The sequence below is a fragment of the Dasypus novemcinctus genome, chromosome 11 (assembly GCF_030445035.2).
Source record: "Dasypus novemcinctus isolate mDasNov1 chromosome 11, mDasNov1.1.hap2, whole genome shotgun sequence".
Taxonomy (NCBI): Eukaryota; Metazoa; Chordata; class Mammalia; order Cingulata; family Dasypodidae; genus Dasypus; species Dasypus novemcinctus.
Window position 1 is genome coordinate 114601205 of NC_080683.1, and position 22930 is coordinate 114624134.

The window sequence follows — 22930 nt, forward strand, 5'->3', positions numbered from 1 at the left end:
GCGCTCTGCAGAAGGACTGGGAGTTTCTGGGGAAGCTTGTGTGATTGGGCAGGGGAAGGAGGAAGGCACTGCCAACCCTGGAAAGTGTGTGTGCAAAGGTCTGTCGTAACTGATGTGCATGCACTAAGAGCCACCTGTGGTCAATATGATGGGGCCTCACAGAGACTACACAGGCAGGCAAGGGACAAATCAGTCATGCAGGGGGTTTGAATTTCAGCCTTCAGTTAAGTAATGGAAAGCTAGTAAAGAATTCTGAACAGAGAAGTACCATAACGGTATTTGTTAGAGCACAGCAGAGGTTGAATTGCACACACACCACCTGTAGAGAAGGGGTGAATTCAAGACTTTAGGAAGAAGGAGTGAGAGGTTTGGAGTGATAAGGTTAATGGGGGATACTGACAAAAAGCTCTGGAGAAATCTGAGATGACGTCCTTAACTGTGAGATAGGAAATTAAGTAACAAGCATGGCTGAATCTGGCAGACAGGTAAAGAAGCTGTATTCCAGGGGCAGAGATCACACAGAATTCCCAACAACGGCACCCTCGGGAGCACAGGTGGTGGAGGTGTAGCGGCAGCAGACGTGTGTCTCAAGAGCAGAGATGAGGTTTGGGGTGGAGATGCAGTTTGGGAAACCTCAAGACACAGAAGGGGATAAACCCAGGGATGCAGAGGAACCTGAGGACAGATAACCATGTGAGGACAGAGGACGAGGAGCCACAGAGGAGGAGGCCAGAGAGACAGCAGGTGAGCAGGAGAAAGTGGGCCACAGACCAAGAGGAAAGTTTGGGGGAGAGGGGAGCTGACAGCTTCGGAAGTAAAGCCAGGACCAAGCCAGAGAGAACTGGAAACTATCGACTGACTCTGGCACCCCTGGTGTAATTTGGTGACGGTGAGAACACCCTGTGAGGAAGAGGAGCAGCCCAGGCAGAAGGCAGGAGGTGGGCTGAGAAGAGGAGGTGGCATATGGTCAGCAGCCGCGTTAATGAAAAGAAAATCAAGTACTTCTTGCATTTTAAGTAGACAATGGGCGTTTTGGAAACCACAACTATAAATCTAGAAGGCTGGAAGCTAATAACAGCAGCAAATTTCAACCTCATAACATGGTTTTTCAAAGCACCTTCCTTCACTTATCTATCATTCCTTATCAAAATACGTACTAGGTGCCAGGTCCTACAAACAGACAGAGCAGAGGCAGGAGCTGCTCTCAAGGAGTTCTCAACCCAAGTAGAATAAACAGCACACAGAGGGCGGCCCTGGTGGGGGGTGAGCAGGCCAGATACAACTCACTGCTTCTCAGTTCTGATTCACCCTTCACTGCAGGCTCTGCAATAATGCAGATGGTACCTAGACATATCGCTTCTTTGCCAGCTGATTAGAAGAGGGTGCAGGCCAGCATGGGGGAGGAAGGCTTTTCCTCTCCCTGGTCCCAGGTGGCTTCTCTCATAGGCCCCAGCAGGGCCCAGCAGCCAACAGGACATGGCACCCCACCGGGTGGCTTTGCAGCCTCAGTGAAGTTCTCCATCACTCCATCAGCCAGAGCACATCCCCTCCAAAATGGTCTAGATTTCTGCCTGGAGGGGGCAGGGGCGTGGGGGTTCTTTTCGAGATCCTCTTCCACAGGAGCAGTGGCTGCTCCCCATACCTGCGATTCCTGAATTCTTTTGTTCTTGTATCCTTACAAGCTGGTCCTCCGTTATTCTCCTCTCCTACCACAACTAAGAATTCTTAAATTAAGCTTTCCCTGCTCAAATTCCTATATGGTTTCTGTCTCCTGACTGGACTCTGGCTGGTAACAGTGGGTAACATCAGTTAAGGTTCTCAGAAATGACACCTGAGCTGAGTTTTAAAGAATTTTTAGAAGAGTCCACCAGGAAAAGGGTAATGGGTGTGTGTACACACATGTGCATGACAGGGTGGGAGACATTCAATGTTCTCTACTTTGGATGTTAACAATCAGAGGCACACAATTTTCTGTTTAAGGGAAACTAACCAATGCAGTCATACCTTTTACAACCACTTGGCCTAATCAGGTCATGTCTGAATATGTCTTGTAGAATTCACTACTTCCCAAAGCAGGCCATTCCCCTTCATACCTCTGATAGTCAGAAAGGTCTTCCTTGTATTAAGAGGAAATCTGTCTCCTAACCTGTTTACTGGTCACCCAGGTCTTTTCTCTGAAACAATAGAGAAAATATCCAAACCCTGTCCATATACAGCTTCTCAAATAATTAGGACAACTGCATTCTTTTTCCTCATGTTTAAAATGTACCCTTCCTTCCCCAACCACCCAAGACTCAGTCAACTCCCTCTAGGCAGAAAAGGAGTTTTATGCTTTTCTGCAGACCCGACAGCAGAAGAAAGATGCTGCAGCCATATTAGTGCCAACTTTAAGGAAGGTGTTAAGGCAAAAAGTATTTTTTGAGACAAAGAGAAACACTTCTAAGGGTAAGTGCTTCAATTCACTAAGAAGGCGACAACTATAAATGTTTATGCACCTAACAACATGATTTCAAAACGTATAAAGTAAAAAGTGACCAAACAACAAGGAAAAATAAACAGGTCCACACCAGAGGAATATTTTAAAATACATGTCTCCATAACTGGTAGAAATAACAGATTAAACCAGTCAAGACGATGTTTTGAAGAATACAATTAGCAAACTTTATCTGACATATGTGACCTTACATTATTTTCAAGGACTTGCTGAACACTTTAAAAAGTGAACAGTATGCTCAGCAGTAAAGCAACTCTCCACGGATCAAAATCACATCAAAGATGTGCTCTGACCACAATGAAAGTAAGCTAGAAATCAGGGTGGGAGGATGTTTTAAACAAATGGAAAACTGGATGAAATATGTGAAACAGCTGTTTTTAGACAATGGACCTTATTACAATCCCTCTGAGAAGGAAATAAAAAAAACTGAGGGCCACAATCTCCCGGCCTTCTGCCTACAGGCGCAATTGGGACCACAGTGAAGAAAGGGGATTCCAAGCAGAGCACAGGGAACTTGCTGAGTCAAGGAAATAAAAAAAGGTCAGTGACACTGAGGTCATTGGAATTTAAGGAGCAGAGTTCAGGAGAGGAGGAAGATAAGCAAAACCAAAACAACCTAAAAAAATCTGTCCTAGGGCTCTCCTTGAGTTTTTTTTTTTAAAGATTTATTTTTTTATTTCTCTCCCCTCACCCCGCCCCGCATTGTCTGCTCTCCTGTCCATTCACTGTGTGTTCTTCTGTGTCCGCTTGCATTCTTGTCAGTGGCACCAGGAATCTCTGTCTCTTTTTTCTTGCATCATCTTGCTGCGTCAGTTCTCCGTGTGTGCGGCACCACTCCTGGGCGGGCTGTGCTCTTTTAACACAGGGCGACTGTCCTTGCAGGGTGCACTCCTTGCGTATGGGGCTCCCCTATGCAGGGGACACCCCTTTATGGCACAGCACTTCTTGTGCACAGCAGTACTGTGTATGGGCCAGCTCACCACACATGTCAGGAGGCCCTGGGTTTGAACCCTGGGCCTCCCATATGGTAGGTGGACACTCTATCAGTTGAGCCAAATCTGCTTCCCTCTCCTTGAGTATTAAACACTAAGCTCCACAGGCATAAACTGAACACACATAAGGGCCGGCAAAGTGCAACCAAGGAGGTAGGGTCTGTCTGGTTTTCAGAGCTCAAAAAGGATGGGCACTGTTCCCCAGGGTGGAGAGGCTTCACTGATTACTTGGGACACGCAGAAGGGATCCCAGAAGAGCGGTGCCTTAGTAATGGTGCAAAACCATCCCTAGGGTAAAGGTTCCTGCAGACCGGCCCTGACAAAGCTTAAATAACAAGCAACAAAGAGTTACACTTAACTACAAGTAACTTCACTGCCTACCCAGCACAATTTAAAGTGGGGCGTCTGTGAGCTTGAATTGAAAATTCAAAACAAGATTATTCTTTGCGGGACATGTTGGTGCAGGTATGATATAGTTACTAAATAATACACAGTATAGTGTGGACTTAGTATGATTTTTATTTTGATGTGTGTTCTGAGTGCAATGGATAACTTCCTGAAAAAAGGCTGGTAAGGATGGTGGAGATGGTTTTATGATGTCATAGGAAACTGTGAATTTCTAAATGTTTGCCGAAAAGGACCATTTGAACAGATGTTGAATCATGTCAGGTTATCAGGTATTGAAATTATGGGAAAGTTGTAAAACGTAATTTTGAATAATCCTAAAATTTAAAGACATGCTGACGTTGAGTGTCATAAAACTATCTGCCACTACATTCTGGGAAGGGGCCTATGGGTTTCACCTGTGGTTTTGTCCATGGAACAAAAAAGGTTAAGAACCCCTGATTTAAAGGAAGAAAAAAAGAATACAGACCCTTGATTGGATTGCCCAGAACCCAGTGTAAAACTACCAGACAGGACAAAGAGCAGGAATATGTGACCTATAAACAGGAGAAAAATTAGGCAAAAGAAAGAGACCCAGAAATGATAGAGATGATGGAATTAGGAGACAAGGACACTATAAATATGCTGGAAGCTAATAAAGTTTACCTGTATTTAAAAGCATTTAAGAGAAAATATGAGTATAGGTGAGGAGAAAAATAGGACATATATTAAAAAAAACCAAATGAAACTTCTAGTGATGCAAAACATGTTGTCAGAAGTGAAAAATTCACTGGAATTAATAACATTAGACATTGCACAAAGAAAGAATTGTGAACTTGAAGATGCATCAAAATGAAGCACAGAAAGGAAAAACAGAACTGAACATACTTAACAGTCTCCGTGATCTATGATTAATACCAAAAGTTCTTACATTCATAGTTAAAAGTTTCAGAAAGAGATGGGAGACAGGAAATTATAAATTCCACAAAGCCAAGACTCTCGATGAACTCCTAAAAGCAAAAATACAAAGCAAATGACACCAAGATACATCAAAATCAAATTCCTCAAACCAGTGATAAGAACACATATTAAAATCAGCCAAAGAATGAGGTACATTATGTTTACTGGGACAAAGATAAAAATATCACAGACATCTCATTGGAAAAGATATAAGCTAAAAGATATTAGAACAACATTTTGGAAGTACTGAAAGGAAAAAAAAACAAAACAAAAAACTGTCAGCCTAGAATCGTGTAGCCAGGAAAAATATCATTAAAAAAGGAATACATAAAGATATTCTGAGAAAAACAAAAGCTGAAAAAACTTGTCAACAGCAGACTACACTTCAAAAAACAGTAAAGGGGGAGAGAACTTGGCCCAATGAATAGGGCATCTGTCAACTATATGGGAGGTTCGCGGTTCAAACCCCGGGCCTCCCTGGCCCACGCGCAGTGCTGATGCACGCAAGGAGTGCCCTGCCACGCAGGGGTGTCTGCCCAAGTAGGGGAGCCCCACGCGCAAGGAGTGCGCCCCGTAAGGAGAGCCGCCCAGCGCAAGAGGAAGTGCAGCCTGTCTAGGAATGGCGCCGCACACACGGAGAGCTGACACAGCAAGATGATGCAACAAAAAAACACAGATTCCCGGTGCTGCTGATAAGGATAAAAGAAGAACATGCAGCAAATGGACACGGTGAGCAGACAAATGGGTGGGGGGGAAGGGGAGAGAAATAAATAAAAAATAAATCTTTAAAAAAAAAAACAGTAAAGAAAGTTCTTAAAGCAAGGAAGATGATACAGAATGAAAACTTGGATCACACTAAGGAATGAAGAGCACCATGAATGGAAAATAAGTGGGAAAATAAATTAAAAAGCCATTTCTTTAAAAAATAATTATTTAAATGTGGTATATACACACAATGGAATACTACTCGGCTGTAAGAACAAACACACTACAAACACATGTGATAACATGGATGAATCTTGAGAACCTTATGTTGAGTGAAGCAACCCAGACATTAAAGGACAAATACTATATGACCTCAATGATTTGAAATAACCAAGCTGCCCTAGATAGCAAGAGACTGAACGATAGGCTTACAGGAAATCAGAGGGTGGAGGAAGGATGTGAGCCGATGTCTGCAGGGGTGGAATTTAAGACGAGATGGTGGTAAGTATGAACACAAAGAAGAGATAAAATGGGGGCAAGGGGTTGCCTTTGGTTGGGGCTTTGCGGGTTTGAGGGAGGCTGGGGATGGGCGGATGGGTAACATTGCCCAAAAGTGGGGGGAGGGAGGGGTAGCATACGAACACAGGAGAGGGTCAGGTGTTGGTGGAGAGTAAAATGCCGAGAAAATCATATCAAAATATAATAAAGAGGGTTACCTGTTTAGAATGCTCGGAGGGGAGGGTCTGATGCAGGACGGGCTACTGGGGAATGTCTAAATGCTCATTCTGCCAGAGTGGGTGACACCATGGGGTAGAAACCCAAGTAGTGAGAGTGGGGGTAGACCCACATCCTGGGGAGGACTAATGCCATCAAATAGAGGGAACTGTATCCCTCGAAAGAAAGGGTGGCTCCCAGGGCATTGGGGCAGTTGAGCAAGTTAGACCCTGAACAATATTCCATCTATATCTGGAAGTGGCTTCTCGGGAAACGGAGGTTGGCTGTCACTGTGGGCACCAAGGTGGAAGGGAAAATGGACGTTAAATGTGTGTAACCGAGGTAAATGGGGGGTAAGAGAGGAGTTTCGTGAGAGTACACAAGGATGGATATAAAACACGTAATATTACACCATAACATATAGGAGATGACAGACTGATAATGTAAACCATAATGTAAAACATAGGATAACTAAGAATGTGAAAAACTGTGTATCCTAAAGTATGCACCACAATGTAAGCACAGATGTCACCTTGTTTGAAAGCTATTGTCTCAGACTCTGTACATCACGTTAAGTAAATATGATGTGAATAGGGTGTAAGAATATCGCTGTGGAAGGGAAAAGGTTTTGTGGTGGATGTATGGGAGTGCTGTATACTATATATATGCATTGCTGTGGTCTAGGGCTCCTGTGAAGAGAAGCTCAATAATTGGGGGGGGGGGGAAAGATAGGATGTAGAATTTTTTCCAAGTCAACACGTATTCTTTATCTAACCTTTAAACCCATCGCTATATGCCATTTCCTAGTAAGGGACCCTGACATTATATTGGGCTTCAAATTTCAGGGAGTTCTGGGTCACAGAGTGGTTCAACAAAGGCAATGGAGGAATACTGGTATGGGATACCATTGACAGGGGATATATGGCTGACAGGGAGCTGTACAGAACATAGGTCCAGGGTGCATGGCAATGTTTGGATATACTCATAGTGGCAACAATTAAAAACCACAGCAGGGTGGGTACTGGGTTCCTGGCCAGTGGTGCTCTGTCGTGGTCCCTAGGAGAGCAGTGACAGTCTCCCAGGTGCAGCGGCGGGGACCGGGAGGGAGTGAGGGTCCAACAGTGAGCCCCTGACACTAATGACTATGCTTGTGAGCTGATAAGCCTAAAATAAGAACAAGGCCTAGAGCAGCATTGTGCCTGGGAATTTCCTCCTGTCAGCCTTCATGTTACTCAAATGTGGCCAGTCTCGAAGCCAAACTCAGCATGTAAATGCAATGCCTTCCCCCCAGCGTGGGACATGACACCCGGGGATGAGCCTCCCTGGCACCGAGGGACCACTATCAACTACCAACTAATGATGCAACTGGAAAATGACCTTATACGGAAGGTTCAACGCGGATCAGCGGAATATCCCTGTCTACATAAAATAACATGACTTTAAAATGCTGTTTGACCTAATGTAAGGGGGAAATGGAAAGGAGAAATGAGTTTATATGGCTACGAGTCTCTAAAAAAAGAGTCTGGAGGCTGTCAGAAGGATTGCCCTTATGCACAACTGAGCAGACTCTGAGAGACAGATAAAGCAGATACAACCCCCAGATATCGGTTCCTTCGAGGGCTAAAGAGACCCATGGGAGTTATGGTCATGGCCGATGGGGTTAACTACCAGGTCAGATGGCCCCTCTTTGGAACTGATGTTTATGTGTGATGAATCTGGACTCAGATGGGATCTCTCTTCATAAGACTTTCATGCTAATGTGCTGGAGGTGCAGTTAGTGTCAGGGTTTAAGATATATTTAGGGGATTTGAATCTCTGGTGCCTCAACAGACTCCAGCACCTACAATCTGACTTATTGGGCTCACCACACTCAGCTAAGATGGAGTTGAAGAAGGACAACCACCACACCATGGAGCCTAGAGTGATTACAACTGAAAGTGGGAGGATTGCATCCAGCATCCATGTGGAATCTGAGCCTCCTCTTGACATAGAGTTGCAATGGACACAACCAATCCAATGTCCACATAGAAAAGGTGGCATTGGATTGAGAAAAGTGGACATGATGGCTGATGGGTATGGAGAAAGGCAGGAAGAGATGAGAGGTGGAGGCAGCTTTGGGACATGGAGCTGCCCTGGATGGTGCTTCAGGGGCAATCACTGGACATTGTAAATCCTCACAGGGCCCACTGGATGGAATGGGGGAGAGTATGGGCCATGATGTGGACCATTGACATGAGGTGCAGAGGTGCCCAAAGATGTACTTGCCAAATGCAATGGATGTGTCATGATGATGGGAAGGAGTGTTGCTGGGGGGGGGGAAAGGTGGGGTGGGGGTGGTAGGGTTCAATGGGACCTCATATATATATATTTTTAATGTAATATTATTACAAAGTCAATAAAAAAAAAAAAACAAAGTGACTTACAAAAAAAAATAATTATAATTATTTAAAATAAAAGCAAAAATGTATTCTAGGATTCTGGCAATGTTCTACTCTATTTCTTCCAATGAATAGTAGTTACATTGCTATTTACTTTGGGAAAAGTCATTGAACTATGCATTTTTGAATGCTTTTTTTTTTTAACATGTTATTTCTTTTAAAAAAAATTTTAAAAAATGAATAAAACCTAGTCTTAGATATGGCCTGGGGAGAAGAAATTTGAGATGAACACCAAAGGATGGTGTCTTAGTTATCAAATTGTTTCTCTGCTTCAAATGTACTCAGTCAATATATGCTCAGCAATAAACAATGGAACTCCTTTCAATAGTTCTCCTTTAAAGCAAGCTCAGTGTTAAGCCTTCTCAGTAGAGGACACTAGAGGGCCACCACAGGAAAAACAGGACCTCTGATAGTTTCCAGGCGGCCGGGATTGGCAGGGTGAGGGTGAGAACATCTGGTGGAGTGCTGCCCCCTCCACGGGCCCAGAATGCATGCAGTCCCTTGTGACCCTGCAGCCTTGGCCTAAACAGAACCTTTCTGCAGTTACCTCAACACAGAAACTGGAACCCTGCATGGCCCATGTGTAGCTGGCTTGGGCCAGAGGCTCATGCACTGTGCTCCTGCACCTTCTACAAGGCCCTGCACACTCTGAAGGCTCCTGCCCCATTGGCACCCAGGCTCCTCCTGCTCACAGCACCTGTGGCCAAGTTACACACCAAGTGGCTGCTCCTCCTGCAAGGCTAAACAGCTGCAGGTTCACAGCCCTGTCCTCCGCAGGCCAGGCTCCACTGTCCTCCCATGATTCCCAGTACTGATCACCTGCTGCCCCAACTGCACCCCGGAGGATTACCGACAGCTCGCCCCGTGACTCCAGACGAGCTTGGGCACAAAAGCAAACTTCTCTTCTCCCCAGTGGGCTGAACCACACCTTCTCCCACCAAGTCTGAACCTTTTCCAAGTTTGGCATTCCTCGGGTGCTCTTTCTCAGCCCTTAGATGCACACAGTGTTTCCTTATACCTGATGGTTACTCTAGTATCATAGGTAGTAATTCCTTATATTAAATGTCCTATTACGATTATGTGGTTCTTATCTCCTGATTCAACCCAGGCTGCCTCAGGCAGGAAACAGCAATGCAAAGAGAGAGAGAGAAAAACATGAGTAGACATAGTAACTATAAAGAGCCTATGTGGTCAAGAAAGTGCGAACAATCCGGTTTGGTGGGGGATAAGGAAACTAAAGGAGTCTAAGGACAGGAAAAAAAACAGGAGGTTAGAGAGATAAATAAGGATTTTATGCCTGAAGAGGCATATGAAATGGGGAATGGTAAGTAAATTGAAGATTTACTACAACTGTGCAATCTAATTTTGTGGCTGTTAACCTTACATTGGAGTGCAGAAGGGAGTGCCTGAAGAGAACATAACAACTTGGTCTAAGAAAAGAGGTAAGAGCAAATGGAAAGGAAGGGGCCCTCTGAAGAAGCACCATAGAGATAGTGCTTACCTTTGAAAACATCTGATACACATAATCTAAAAGGCTTGTCAATAGATCGTTGAGGAGGCTTAAATGCATCTGGAAAAAAAGGCAAAAAGGTTTAATTTAAAATGTAAATTCTGATTCACATCCAATGATTCCATTATATTCCGACTTCTCTTTGATATATACTAACAGCATTTAGTATTAATCATTGTCATTTATAAAGTACTTGTAGTTTATAAACATTTAATTTCAATAAGAGTCTATGAATTAGGTAGGGCAGTCACTAACCTCATTAAATAAATGAGGAAAATTCAACATTAGTTTAAATAATGCACTTGATTTCACAGCTGGTGACCCTACTCCTCTGGCAAAACACCTATTCCTCCACCCCTGCCCCCATGGCTCCCTTGTCTTTTTGCTCACCATTTGGGCTCATTGTCTGTTTTTTCTTTAGGAGATACTGGGAACCAAACCTAGGACCTCGAGGTCCATGTGGGAGGTTGGTGCTCAATTGCTTGAGCCACATCCACTCCCTGCAATTTGGGTTTTTTTTATGCTCATCGTTTTGCTCGTTGTCTCACTCTTTGTCTTCTTTAGGAGGCACCAGGAACCCAACCCAGGACCTCCCATGTGGAAGGCAGGCACTCAACTGCCTGAGTCACATCCATTCCCCCAAAACCTTATGTTTTTCATACACACTGTATCTCCCATAAAGAACTCTAATTAACAATAACAAGTATATATTACATTAAAATTTACATAGTAGTACTACTTACCAATTTGTTCTAATAAACATAATCCTTTATACCATTTTGTGACCTCATTTGATTGAGATCTTGCGATTAGATTTTCACCACTGAGACCACTGGTAGGGATAAAAGCAACGTCACTCTCCTATTTGAAAAGATTCAATGCAGGAAACTTAATAAATATTGTTGTTTTCAAAGTTTGCCATTATCATACTCCCAACAAGTTTGTAAATGACAATGTAGTTTTTAAGATGTGATAGAAACTATACAACTACAAACCTGAAGTTGTCTGATTCAATAGTTTTCAACTTTTTTGATTCTGCACGACACTTGCAAATTTGTTCCAAAACACTACAGCATTTTCACCTGGTACCATCAGCATATTTTAGGTTTCTGCTGAGAGAAATTTCTCTCTACAAGTTTCCAATTTCCTCTGTAACCCCATCTCCCATAAGTATAGTAGCTGATTTAATTCGTCGCCGGCTTCGCCGGGCGACCCCGTCAGCCGAACCGCGCAACCCCTTGTGGGACCGATCCCTCGTCTGCTGCCGGACAGACCCCTCGTCCCAAGTGGGACCGACCCCTCATCCCAAGCGGGACCGACCCCTCGTCCAGAGCTGGACCGACCCCTCGTCCGCAGCCAGACCCCACATCTACCGATTGAGCAAGCCGTCGCAGGTGGGAAGAAAAGACTTCTACTTATACTAAATCCAAGTCAACTTATATAATATATGCAGTTTTATAAGATGAAATAATCCAAAGAACATAATAAATGATATTAGGAAAAATAAAGAAACTAAACATATTTAACAAGAATATCAGAATATTACTTTTTCTCTCATACTAGTAAGATGAAATTTAAATAAAGTAAGAATCAAATAAAGTTAAAATTACCTTACCTTAAAACCTGCTTGCTTAAGAAAGTGTCCAAGTTTTCCAGTGATCTCTTGAAACCTTTCTTGTTGCCAATTAACCTGATAAAGACCCAATTTATTTTTAAAACTATGCTACATGCAAAATTTAAATTTTTTCAGTAAAATGTATTCAAAACTATATAATTCCTATTAATTACAAAATCTATTAAAATTAAAACTCAGAATATCAGATCTTAATAATGCGATCTAAAAATAATTTTTTCTACAACAGAAAGACTAGAAGTAGAATCTAACACATATACAATATTTTGTACATGCTAAAAGCATTTCAAATCTGTGGAGAAATGGTGAATAAATTACTAAATTGTGCTTGAACCAATTGTTGGAACAAAATAAAGTTAACATCACCCTCCCTTACCCCAAAAGCCAAACAGACTAAAAATACATGTGGAATATGAACTCTAGATGATGACATGCATGCTGCAGAATTTAGGGGGTAGTATACTAATGTTTGCAACCTCAAGTTGCACCCCAAAATAAGATGCATAAATGGATGGATAAAGGGAAAACTAAACAAAAAAAAAATGAAGCACAGGAAGTAAAAAGTCACTATTAGAATCTAAGTAGTAGGTATAATGTGGGTGTTTACTATAACCTTCATTCAAAATTTCTTTATATTTGAACTGTCATGCTAAAATGTTGGGGTGGGGGGAAGGTATATATGAGATAATACCATAAAAGAACCAATAGAAAATGTAGGTGACTGTTTATCTGATCCCAGGGTAAGAAAACACCTGAGCACAAAGGAAGAAGCCACAAAGGAAATGCATAAATTTGAGTCTATGTCAAAAACACATCAATGGCAAAAGTAAATGTAAAAAAAAAATTGGGGAAAACATCTGAAAGATAGGATGGAGAAGACAGTTAATATCTATAATAAACAACTATGCTTACAAATTGAATTTTTAATGTAGTTTTAAAACTGAGCAAATTATAAAAATAATCCAAGGAAAAAATCCAATGGTTAATAAATATACAAAACATATTTAATATTAGTAAAAAAGTGAATTAAACCCAAGAGATACCATGTTTTACATGGCAAAAAAAAAAATTTCTAATAGCAGTGCAGATAAGGGTTTGGGAATGTGCATACACGATGCATGCCTAGAGTAAATAACTACAACTTTTCTGAAAGGCATTTTGATGATTTACGAGACTTAAAATGCATATGCCTTCAGGCCCAGAAATTTCCATAAAGTAAACCATTTCTGAACTTGGCATATACACACACACAAATACACACACAGAGGAAATACCTGGAAATGTTCAAAAGTAGGGGATTGTTTTATTAAAGCTTATTTTAAAAATAGACTAGAATAAAGCCATAAAAAAACCTCGTTATTCAGAAATCATTGATTACTTTGGAACATGCTCAAAAATATAATGTATTTTTTTAAAAAAGAAGATAATAAAGCAGATTATAATTCAGTATTGTAAAGATTTTCATCCATAAAAATAAACTGGAAGGATGTACAAAATGAATAGTAAAAAGTTTTCTGGGGAGGTGTTGGAAATACAGGTTATTTCTGGTTTCTCTATACTCTTTCACTCTATTTTGTTTTGCTTTAAATAACTATTTCAAATTCAAATAATAAAAAAACAGAAAAAAGCAACTCAATAAGTTAGGGAAGGATTACTCCTATAAAAGTTCTGTCCAGGCACTTTTATCTCATCTAATTCCAACCACTAACTCATTTGTTCCTCTACTCTTCATAAAGATACAGAGAGGAACACAGTGTAGTTAAATGGCATGGTCAAGGTCTCTTTATTAATGAAAAAATGAAGAAGAGAAAAAATGCTTACGTCATATTCACATCACACAACACCAAACCCCACATTCATTCTACTACAATAAATGTACATTATTTTATAACTAAAAACCATTTTACAAGTTTTTATTCATTTTGACAATGAGATGACAACTTAAGAATTACTAATATCTTAATTATCTGATATCAGGACCATGAATTTATTTTTTAAAACAAAGCAACTGGACTAATAAAATATACATACATCCCATCTAAGGTCATCTACGAGCCTACTACAACTTAATTAGCATGTAAAAAGAATTCTCAAAGAGCCTTTAATACCTGATCCATTTTATTGACAGCAACTGCGAGCTGTGTCACTCCAAGAGAACGGACCAAGAGCCCGTGCTCCCGTGTCTGTCCTCCAGTCTCAAACCCAGCTTCAAACTCTCCCCTGCTGGCATCCACAACTAACACAGCTACATCCGCCTGAGGAAGAAAACAGCATCAAAACTAGAAATGAGGTCATGGTATTTTAACTTAAAAGATAGGTTATTCAATTAATGACACCAGACACCAAAACAAATAAAAAAATATGAGAGAAATTAAAATGTTTAAATGAAAAAATAAAAAATGCTAGCATGACACCAAAAATAATGACATAGAGCAAGAAAAGGTTGATGTATTTGATTACATTACTATTAAAATATGTAAGCAAAGAGGATAAAACACCACAAATTATAAACAACATAACACCCAATTAAACAGGAACAAATATTTGCAACAGATAATGCAAAAGCTATAATCTTATTATAGTCTTTACCAAAAAAAAAAAACAGAAGACCTAGCCCCATAGAAAAGTAGTTAAGGATACAAGCAAGTTGCTAAAAAAAATATAAATGACCAGTAAACATGAAAATACTCAACTCACTAATAATCAAAAAAAGGAAGTTAAAACAAACATATTGACACATCCTCTCCACTTTTTGGAAATTACCCTGCAAAGATTTAAAAGAAGGTAACAACTCACTGTCAGAGAAGGACATTCTTACACATTGTTTGCTGGACTGTAAGTGCACACCTCTGTAGGGACATGTCACACTACATGCCAACAGCCTTCAAATTGTATACTACTTTACTGCCCACCAATTCCCACCTCTAGGAATCTATCCTAGAGAAACAATTAAGGATCTACAAAGATATTCAGAGAATTATTTATAATAATGTAAAGTTGTAAGTATATGAACTATCAAAAAACAGTGCATCTATTCTCCATATAGCCTCTGAAAAAGAACAGTGCATAACAGCAGTTTCCTAACCTTTGTAAACTATTTTGAAAATACAAGGAAAGATATTTTTTTCATATATGAAAAAGCTAGGCTGTTCCTAGTTTCAAGTCATTTTCCTTTTGAAGATTTTACCTTGTATGCACAATTGAATCATAAAAATCAGTACACAATGACTAAATTTGGCACTCCCCTCTTTCACTCTCTGTTATTTGATAATACTTCCTCTCAAGGTCCTTTTATATTCCATCACTTCATGAAGTGCGCTTTGGTCAAAGCAGAGGCCAGAATAGCATTTCTCTTGGTTGCTTCTTCAATGACACTTTGGTTGTTTGTCCGGTTTTTAAAAAATGTGATACACATTATCATATAATCCTCATAATAATGAGAAATGAAACGGTCATAAGGTCAGTCAAGAATTTATCAGATACTTTACTCTTTTCAGAGGAGAACTTTACCATTTAAATTAGAAGTATCGTCCATATGCTATATCTGGTGGAACAAGCTACACTATTATTTCTGTTTCTTTTTCCTTTTGCTCTTACTCAAACACTCCCTTTGCTGCACTTTTACCCTTAAGCACATTCAATTCTATTCCATCAAGACATGATGCTGAATTCACATTTCTTCAATTAGATTCAGTTCTTCTGATCAAGGATTCCATTAAGAGTACAAACAAAAGGAACAGATAGAAAATTGGTGCTTTCTTTCAACTCTTAGACCCCAAAGGCTCTAATACCTTAGGTAAGTTATCTAATCTCTCTGGGAATCAATTTGCTCACTTTACAGAAAACTGAGATTAAATATAATTTCTTCCAAATCCTAGACTCAAAAATTATAAATCTCTTTCCCATACTTTAAGCATAATGTTTTGCTTAAAACTGAGAAATTATATTTACATCTTAGGTTAAAATTTGAAATTAAGATACCTAAAGATTACTAAGTATTTTCTACCTTTCTTTCCTATTATCACATCCAAAAAATTACTGGGCCATTTCTCTATTAATATCACAATGCAACAGCTCTTGTCTTTGGGAGTTCAAATACCTAAACATATTCAAGAAGTGTATTTTATGATCAAGAAATATAAAGCAATCTCTCCTCGTCATGTATACTGTCCATATTTTTCTTGTAGTACCTGAGTTAATCTCTTAGTCCTTACATGTCTTACCCACCTACACTGTGATTTTCTTGAAAGGCAGCATGCTTCTTTGTAGCCCTGAAAGTCTATCACAGTATTTGTACATTGAGCACATTAGTGAATGTTTTTGAGTTTATTTCTTCATTTGTCACATAATGGAATTTATTCAGGTAATCTCTAAAATCCTTTCCTACCCTAACTCCATAAAGAGTTTGAGATAAATGGTCTTCGTGATTCCTCTGGACTCTAAGGGTTTGGAATTCAAAGTGTGGTCACTGCTTGGATGCTGGCCTCTTCAATTAAACTGAGTATGCAGTGTGGTCCCTTATATCCCCATACGTTGACCACAGTGCCCGGGACAGAGCAGGCCCTCAGCAAGTACTTGAGGAATGAAAATATACAGACACACAGAGACACTGGCATATAAGGAAAGAGAGATTACACTACAGTAAAGCCTTTTTGTACCCTTTGGTAAATGCAACGAGAAGTATACTGATTTAAAATGGGGAGGATAACTACCTCAGAGGATTGTTAGAAGGATTAGGTCAAGCCAAATGCATACGAGACATCAAGTAGTGTCTGGTCCATATTAGGTACTCAGCCTACAGTAAATGCCATATTTTCCAATCTTCATATCTCATTCAATCCATGAATCTTATCATTTATTTTTAGGCTGACAAATGCTCTGTTAAAATTCCCTTTTAATGGGTGGAAGAATTCAGAAAATGGTCAAGTACTTGAAGTCATAACTTTTGCCAAGTGACAAATTTTTAACTTTCAATTTTTTCCAACTATCATCCATTATAAAAGAAATTAATGTCCTATATATACAGTGCTATTTATATTATTTTTTTGTTTTGCTTTGTTTTGTAGTACTGGGGGCCAGGGATTGAACCCGGGACCTCATATGTGGGAAGCTGGCGCTAAACAACTGAGCCACATCTGCTCCCGAGGTGTTTTTTTCGTTTATTTGTTTGTTTGCTTTTGTTTTTAGGATGCACCAGAGACCAAACCCAGGACCTCCCATGCTGGGAAGCAGGTGCCCAACTGCTTGAGTCACAACTGCTCTCCTATGTTATTTTGATTAAAGATATTGTGCTTTGATTTTCTTTCAGTATCCTTAAGACAACATAAGTTTACAAACTCTGTTTTTTAATCCTACAAAGAATGTAAATAAACCACAGGGAGGAATCTCCCAAACTTCATTTCTTCTATATAAATTAACTCTTTATAATAAAAATAAATAGAACTTGAATAGAAATATAGTAAAAAGGCAAATCTTGAATAAACATGCCAACCACCAGTAAATAAAATATAAAGCTAAACCGCATGAAGTACTTCACCATTATTTTTACTTATAAAGAAATTAGTAGTATTGATACAACTGCTTCCTTGTAATAAAACAGAAGAAGTTTTATAAAGTATAGATAGATAAAAAGATCATGGAAAATAAGATTTTTCTCTATATTTACAAGCTTTATGTTTTAAAAGGTTAAATCCTAAAATGATAAACTCAGCATCAGGAAACTTTATGTACAATCTGCATACTACAGTTAAGGAAATGTCTGGTACCTGGGCCGCTCCTGTGATCATATTTGGAATGAAATCCTTATGGCCTGGAGCATCCATTAATGTAATAACTTTGGTTTTGGTCTCAAACTTGGTCATACCAACATCCATTGTTACTCCCCTTAAACAAAACAAGAAGTGGTTAGAATACCAGTATAGTGGACTAAACTATTTAATAATAGGCTAAAAGACAGTCTACATTCTTAAGTAATGATGAGAATTTTATTATAGACAATTATTTTGAATAATTAAGCTATTAATTGGGCTGACATCTCTCCTGTAATAGGATTACAGCTGAGTGGCTTTAAAATAAGATTGGGAACACAAGAGCTTATTCAAAACATAGTTATTTTCTTTCATTCTTTTAAAAGTAGTAGTATAAATTGTGAACAAAGGTTTATGCAGACACCTCTGGGGATTGAGGGGGAATAAACCGGTAAGTACACTACACATTTAAAAGCAGAGATAATCAACAGAGATATCCAATGTGAAAAACAATAGGGAGATGAATAGCAGTTTGCTTTGTACCTGATGCAATCCTCCTTGGAGACGAGAAATGCTGTGTCTTGACTCAAATGATAATACAGCCCTGAGTCATTCTAGAGTTAGGAACTTAGGGAAACTTGGATGGGCAAAAATCTACATCATCATTTGTCCTGGCTTGCCCAGAATAGTCCTGGGTAATGGATATTAGCCTTCCCTTTTACTACCAAAGAGTCCCAATTACAATGAAACTGTAGGCTATCTGAGTTTGCCAAAGTGATGCTCAATTATCTTTAAGTAATCTAGGGGCCATGGGCACCTTCAGAATAGTGATGAACCAAGGCTGATGCTGAACTCCTCCCTAGACTCTTCTGACCCCAGCTCTGCTCTGGATCTATAACCCTGTTGTAAGTATGAAAATGCCACTCAATTTAATAATTTCTGTTCCTCAAAATAAGCACAGAACAGAGGATTTTTACAAATACTTAATACTGTGGGATAGGTAACACTATATTTTTGAAATGCTATTAAGGAATACAGTGAGTTTAGACTCCCATAAGGTATCTGGAAGCTTCTGCTAGCAACAGAATGAAGGAATATTCTAAAACTCAGATCATACTGAACAACATAGAACTAGCAGCATCACATGTACACAAAGACAACTAAATTGACTGATCAGTCTAGGAATCAGAGAGATTGTTAGCATACCTGCCAGCTCAACTAGCATGTTAAGTAAATTCACACGTAAGTCATTCCAACTTAAATTATACTGTTCTTAATTTTTTTTACCTACTTACTTGATAATGCAAAAAAATTTTTTTTAATCCAACCAAAGAAACAAATATTTTTAAAAACTACTTGTTTAGCTGAACAGCTGTAAATTATTCAGGCTTCTAATACTGATATCATACAGGATGCCACCATTTTCCAAAATAAGGTTTTTTTATTATAAAATTGCCAGCTCTCCATTAATATGCCTTACTAGTTGGAAATAAAGTTGCAATAATAAACAGAACAAAAAAGAAGACAACCATAAGAAAAAAAGCAGCTGTGCTATAAATTCCCATTATCAGAAGAATTGTAAGCTGCTTTACTGAGAATTATCTTATATACAAGAAAATGAATATTCACATGAAGAAGTATGAATGAAGACATCAGGGAACACAGTATAATGTATCTACTGACTTTAGAAGAATTTTCATAGAATGTTACAGGACTTTAAGGTCATTATCTTGACAAATTGATACATTTGCCATTTCACTTAATCATGTAGGTATCCTCTTTTCTGATAAAGGTGCCACTGGCTCACTTAGCCCTAATACCATATAAAAATATAAATACACACACACGTATTAACCCCTTCTTCTACTCTTAAAGCACTTCAAAAGAAATACTGCTCTGTGGCCAAAAGGAGCAACAATCTCCTACTAGAATCCCTCCAAAACCAACACTAACAGTCATAGATACAGAAGGAGTACATGACTGGATTAAATCTATGTGGAAGGTAGGTTTAATTACTTGTCTGATTCTGTCTCCTAAAAAGCATAGTACAGAAAAGTACAAAAATCAATTAAATCCGGTAATTTCAATTTTCTATTCATTTCAATTCCAGGCAGGAGAGTTTACTAAAAAAGAACTGCCCTTTCTTTATAACCTGATATAAAATTAGGAGTCTTACTCATAATTTTACTTCAAAACCAAGACAATCTGATATACACTTAGGAAAGCGATGAGTAAATCTTTGCCTAAAGAATAATTAGCTTATGGTTCTTAACTGCTTTTTTCCTGTGGGGGTGTTGTTTTGATAAATATTCCTTTAAACTATTCTCACAGAAATCGGAAAAGTAAAAAACAGTAGGTAGGATATCTTAATGAAAAATACAATAAAAAAAACACTTTCCTGACAATTGAAAGATATTTTTCTCTAGAACTATGAAGTCCCTAAATTATTTAGAAGGTACTCACATGTATTCAGCCCAGATTAAGTAATTATTTTAAAAGACAACATCATTGCACACTGAAAACTGAAATGTAGTGACTACCTTTCCCTTTCTTCACCCGTCTCATCCAAGACCCACGCATATGCAAACGAGGCTTTGCCGGCCTTCTTAGACTCTTGTTCATACTTATGCATCGTTCTTTTGTTTACATGTCCCAGAAGATAAAGCATATGGCCCATCAGAGTACTTTTCCCAGCGTCAACATGACCTAAGGAAAACTGATTCAGCATTAATACGAAGTGAACTTTCCAGATGCTGCTGACATCGAGGCAGGTTTAATTTAACAGTTCCTGTTAGTGTTTAGAGTAATAAAAAACAATTGTATCTAATGACAGTTGAAACATCTAAACAGAGGAAAAAAAGGGCACTTTTTTTTTTAAGAGAGGGAAAACGTCCCCTCTTTTTTTTGGATTAAAAGTTGTCGACCAGGGGAATGTAGCTCAAGTGGTTGAATGACTGCTTCCCATGTACAATATCCCAGGTTTGATCCCTGACACCTCCTAAAAACAAAGGAAAAACCAACTCTCATTGGGGAGTGGATGTGGCTCAGTGGTTAAGTGCTTGCTTTCCACATATGAGGTCCTGGGTTCAATCTCCAGTATCTCCTAAAAAAATATTTTTGTCAAACTGACATGTCATTTTCAAAATATTCACAAAAATCAATATGCCACAACCAAGTCTAATGGCCTCCGCCTTGGTGGTTGGTAATCTGGCATTATTTCACCCCTGGGCTGGTGAGGAAGGGATGAACAGAAGGCATTAGGATGCAATGCTTCCCGGCTTTGTGTCCATCAAACCCAAAAGAAACTCAGGCTGGAAGAGTTTTCAGCTGCCTGAAGGAAGGCTGACCAGCAACTCCAAGGAACAAAGAATGTTACCAATGACCACTAAGTTGAGGAGATGCTTCCCCCCTTGCCGCTTCTCTAGTTCAGCCTTCACGTCTATTTGCTGCCTCAGCTTGCTAGACTTTTTCACTGGAGTTGGTGTTGAACTCTGCTCTTCTGGTGCTTGAATGGTGTGGGATGGAAGAGCTGATTTAGAAACGGGCTCAAGAACATCAGCAGAAGCAATGCTGGCATCTTCACTAGGAGGTCCTTTATGAGGTATGTGGAAACCATGACCATTTTCTTCAGCAATTACTCTGTAGAAAACAGATAGAAAAAAAAAGTGTTTCCAACAACTTGACTGAAGTCTTTTAACATTAGAAGAACAGAAAGGTTGTCTCTTCATATTCCCTTACAAAATCATCTCTGATAAGCAGCTAGAGGCTGTTAAGGTGGAAATGATAAGTAGCTAGACCCAAACCACACAAAGACAGACTTGGAAGATCCCAGGAGGAAAGCAGTCTACCAAAAATTATGATAAGAAGAAAATATCCTGTAAAATAACTGAAATTCAAAGTCTAAGCCTATGGCCTTGCCCAAATAATCCTATCATAACCGGATGGCATAGAGGAGATACTTTGCAAAAATTGGCACTAAATGTGTTCCTAGAGATAAATAATACTAAAAAATAGTGTTCTTTCTAACTCATTTGAGCAGATCTTTAACTCTGTTTTGCACAAACACTGTTCTTCAGGGCAATATCTCTAAATATCCACTTTCTTAGTACTTCTGGAAAAGGAGTTTTATTTCATTCAACAAATCCTTGATTTACTAAATGCTTGAACTGGTGTAGAGAAGAAAAGAAGGTATAAAAATAAGAGTTCTCTCCCTTTCCCCAAAGCGTACAGACTCAGATGTGTAGAGACAAGACCACCAACTTAATGTATTCTCTCCCTCACCATCCATCAGATGTGTCTGCAAAAGCAAACGCCTATCTTAGTTCTTCATTAGCTCTTTGAGTACTCCCTCTAAGTACCAATGATACTCTGTTGGATACCTATAGAGAATTCCCCTCAACAGTATGGATAATTGGAATTAGGAAAAAGAGTAGGTTCAACTGCAAGTTTATAAGAATGAAGTTAATTATAATCAACTCATTATGGAGTTGGAAGTTTATAACAATCACTTCATACTACAATATAGAGGAAATGTGGGGAACAGAAAACCTGTTTTCTTCTTGCCCATCGTCACAAAAAAATGCATTAGCTTTTTTATATGCTCAACACTGGCCCTACAACCTATATCTCAGGAAAGAGACATGCTAGTTATGTTTGTAACTTCATTTAAAACCTCATATTCATTTCCATTTTATTTCCCTTTTGCAAACTACCCCTAATAAACAGAGGTGTTCAGTTCTTAAAAGAACTGCACCTCAAATTATTGTGAAAAAAATTACCCATGTGGAAAATGTTCCCATTCTTTTAAAGGATTCTGACAGGCCAATTTAAGTGAAATCTAACAGATTAGCATTTACAAGCATTTATTTCAGTGACTACAGCTAATTCTAAAACCAAGGCATGACAACTCTACACTTAGAAGAGTAGAAGAAATTACAAATTACAATCTAAGGATTTGATTATAGGGTCTGGCTGGTTCTGATCTGACCTGAGAGAAATCATAATTTCTGGGCAGCAAAGTTTTTGTTCTTAGTCAAGGACCCTTTTCTTCAACATTTAATTGCTGTGGCTGACAGAGGGGGCGGGGCCTGCTGCTCAGCCCACCCACCAATCCAGGCAGCCTCAGAGGGGCTGCTCAGGTTACCAAGGGCTTCACAAGACAGAGCTCTAACTTCACCATTTCATGTATAAACCAACAAGATAAAAGGCTTGCTTCCTCTTTTTTCATAACATTTCCTTTCAAGTAAATCCTAGGTAAACTGCAAATTAATTCACTAAAATTATACAGTGTTAGCAGGGAGTGGCCATGGTAATTAGGGAAGGACACACTTAGGAAACCTTCCTGCCTATTAGG

The 22930-nt window shown here is 39.3% G+C and overlaps 1 protein-coding gene across 1 annotated transcript in view; it reads right to left on the reverse strand.

Annotated features, from left to right (window-relative positions):
• HBS1L (HBS1 like translational GTPase) overlaps window positions 1-22930 on the reverse strand; it is a 90535-nt gene that overhangs the window by 16404 nt on the left and 51201 nt on the right. Inside the window, exons 6-12 of the mRNA XM_004465281.4 lie at window positions 20954-21216; window positions 20118-20283; window positions 17596-17713; window positions 13939-14085; window positions 11813-11887; window positions 10941-11058; window positions 10189-10257 (exon numbers count right to left, since the gene is read on the reverse strand). Coding sequence (XP_004465338.1) covers window positions 10189-10257; window positions 10941-11058; window positions 11813-11887; window positions 13939-14085; window positions 17596-17713; window positions 20118-20283; window positions 20954-21216 — 956 coding nt within the window. The remainder of the gene's footprint in view (window positions 1-10188; window positions 10258-10940; window positions 11059-11812; window positions 11888-13938; window positions 14086-17595; window positions 17714-20117; window positions 20284-20953; window positions 21217-22930) is intronic.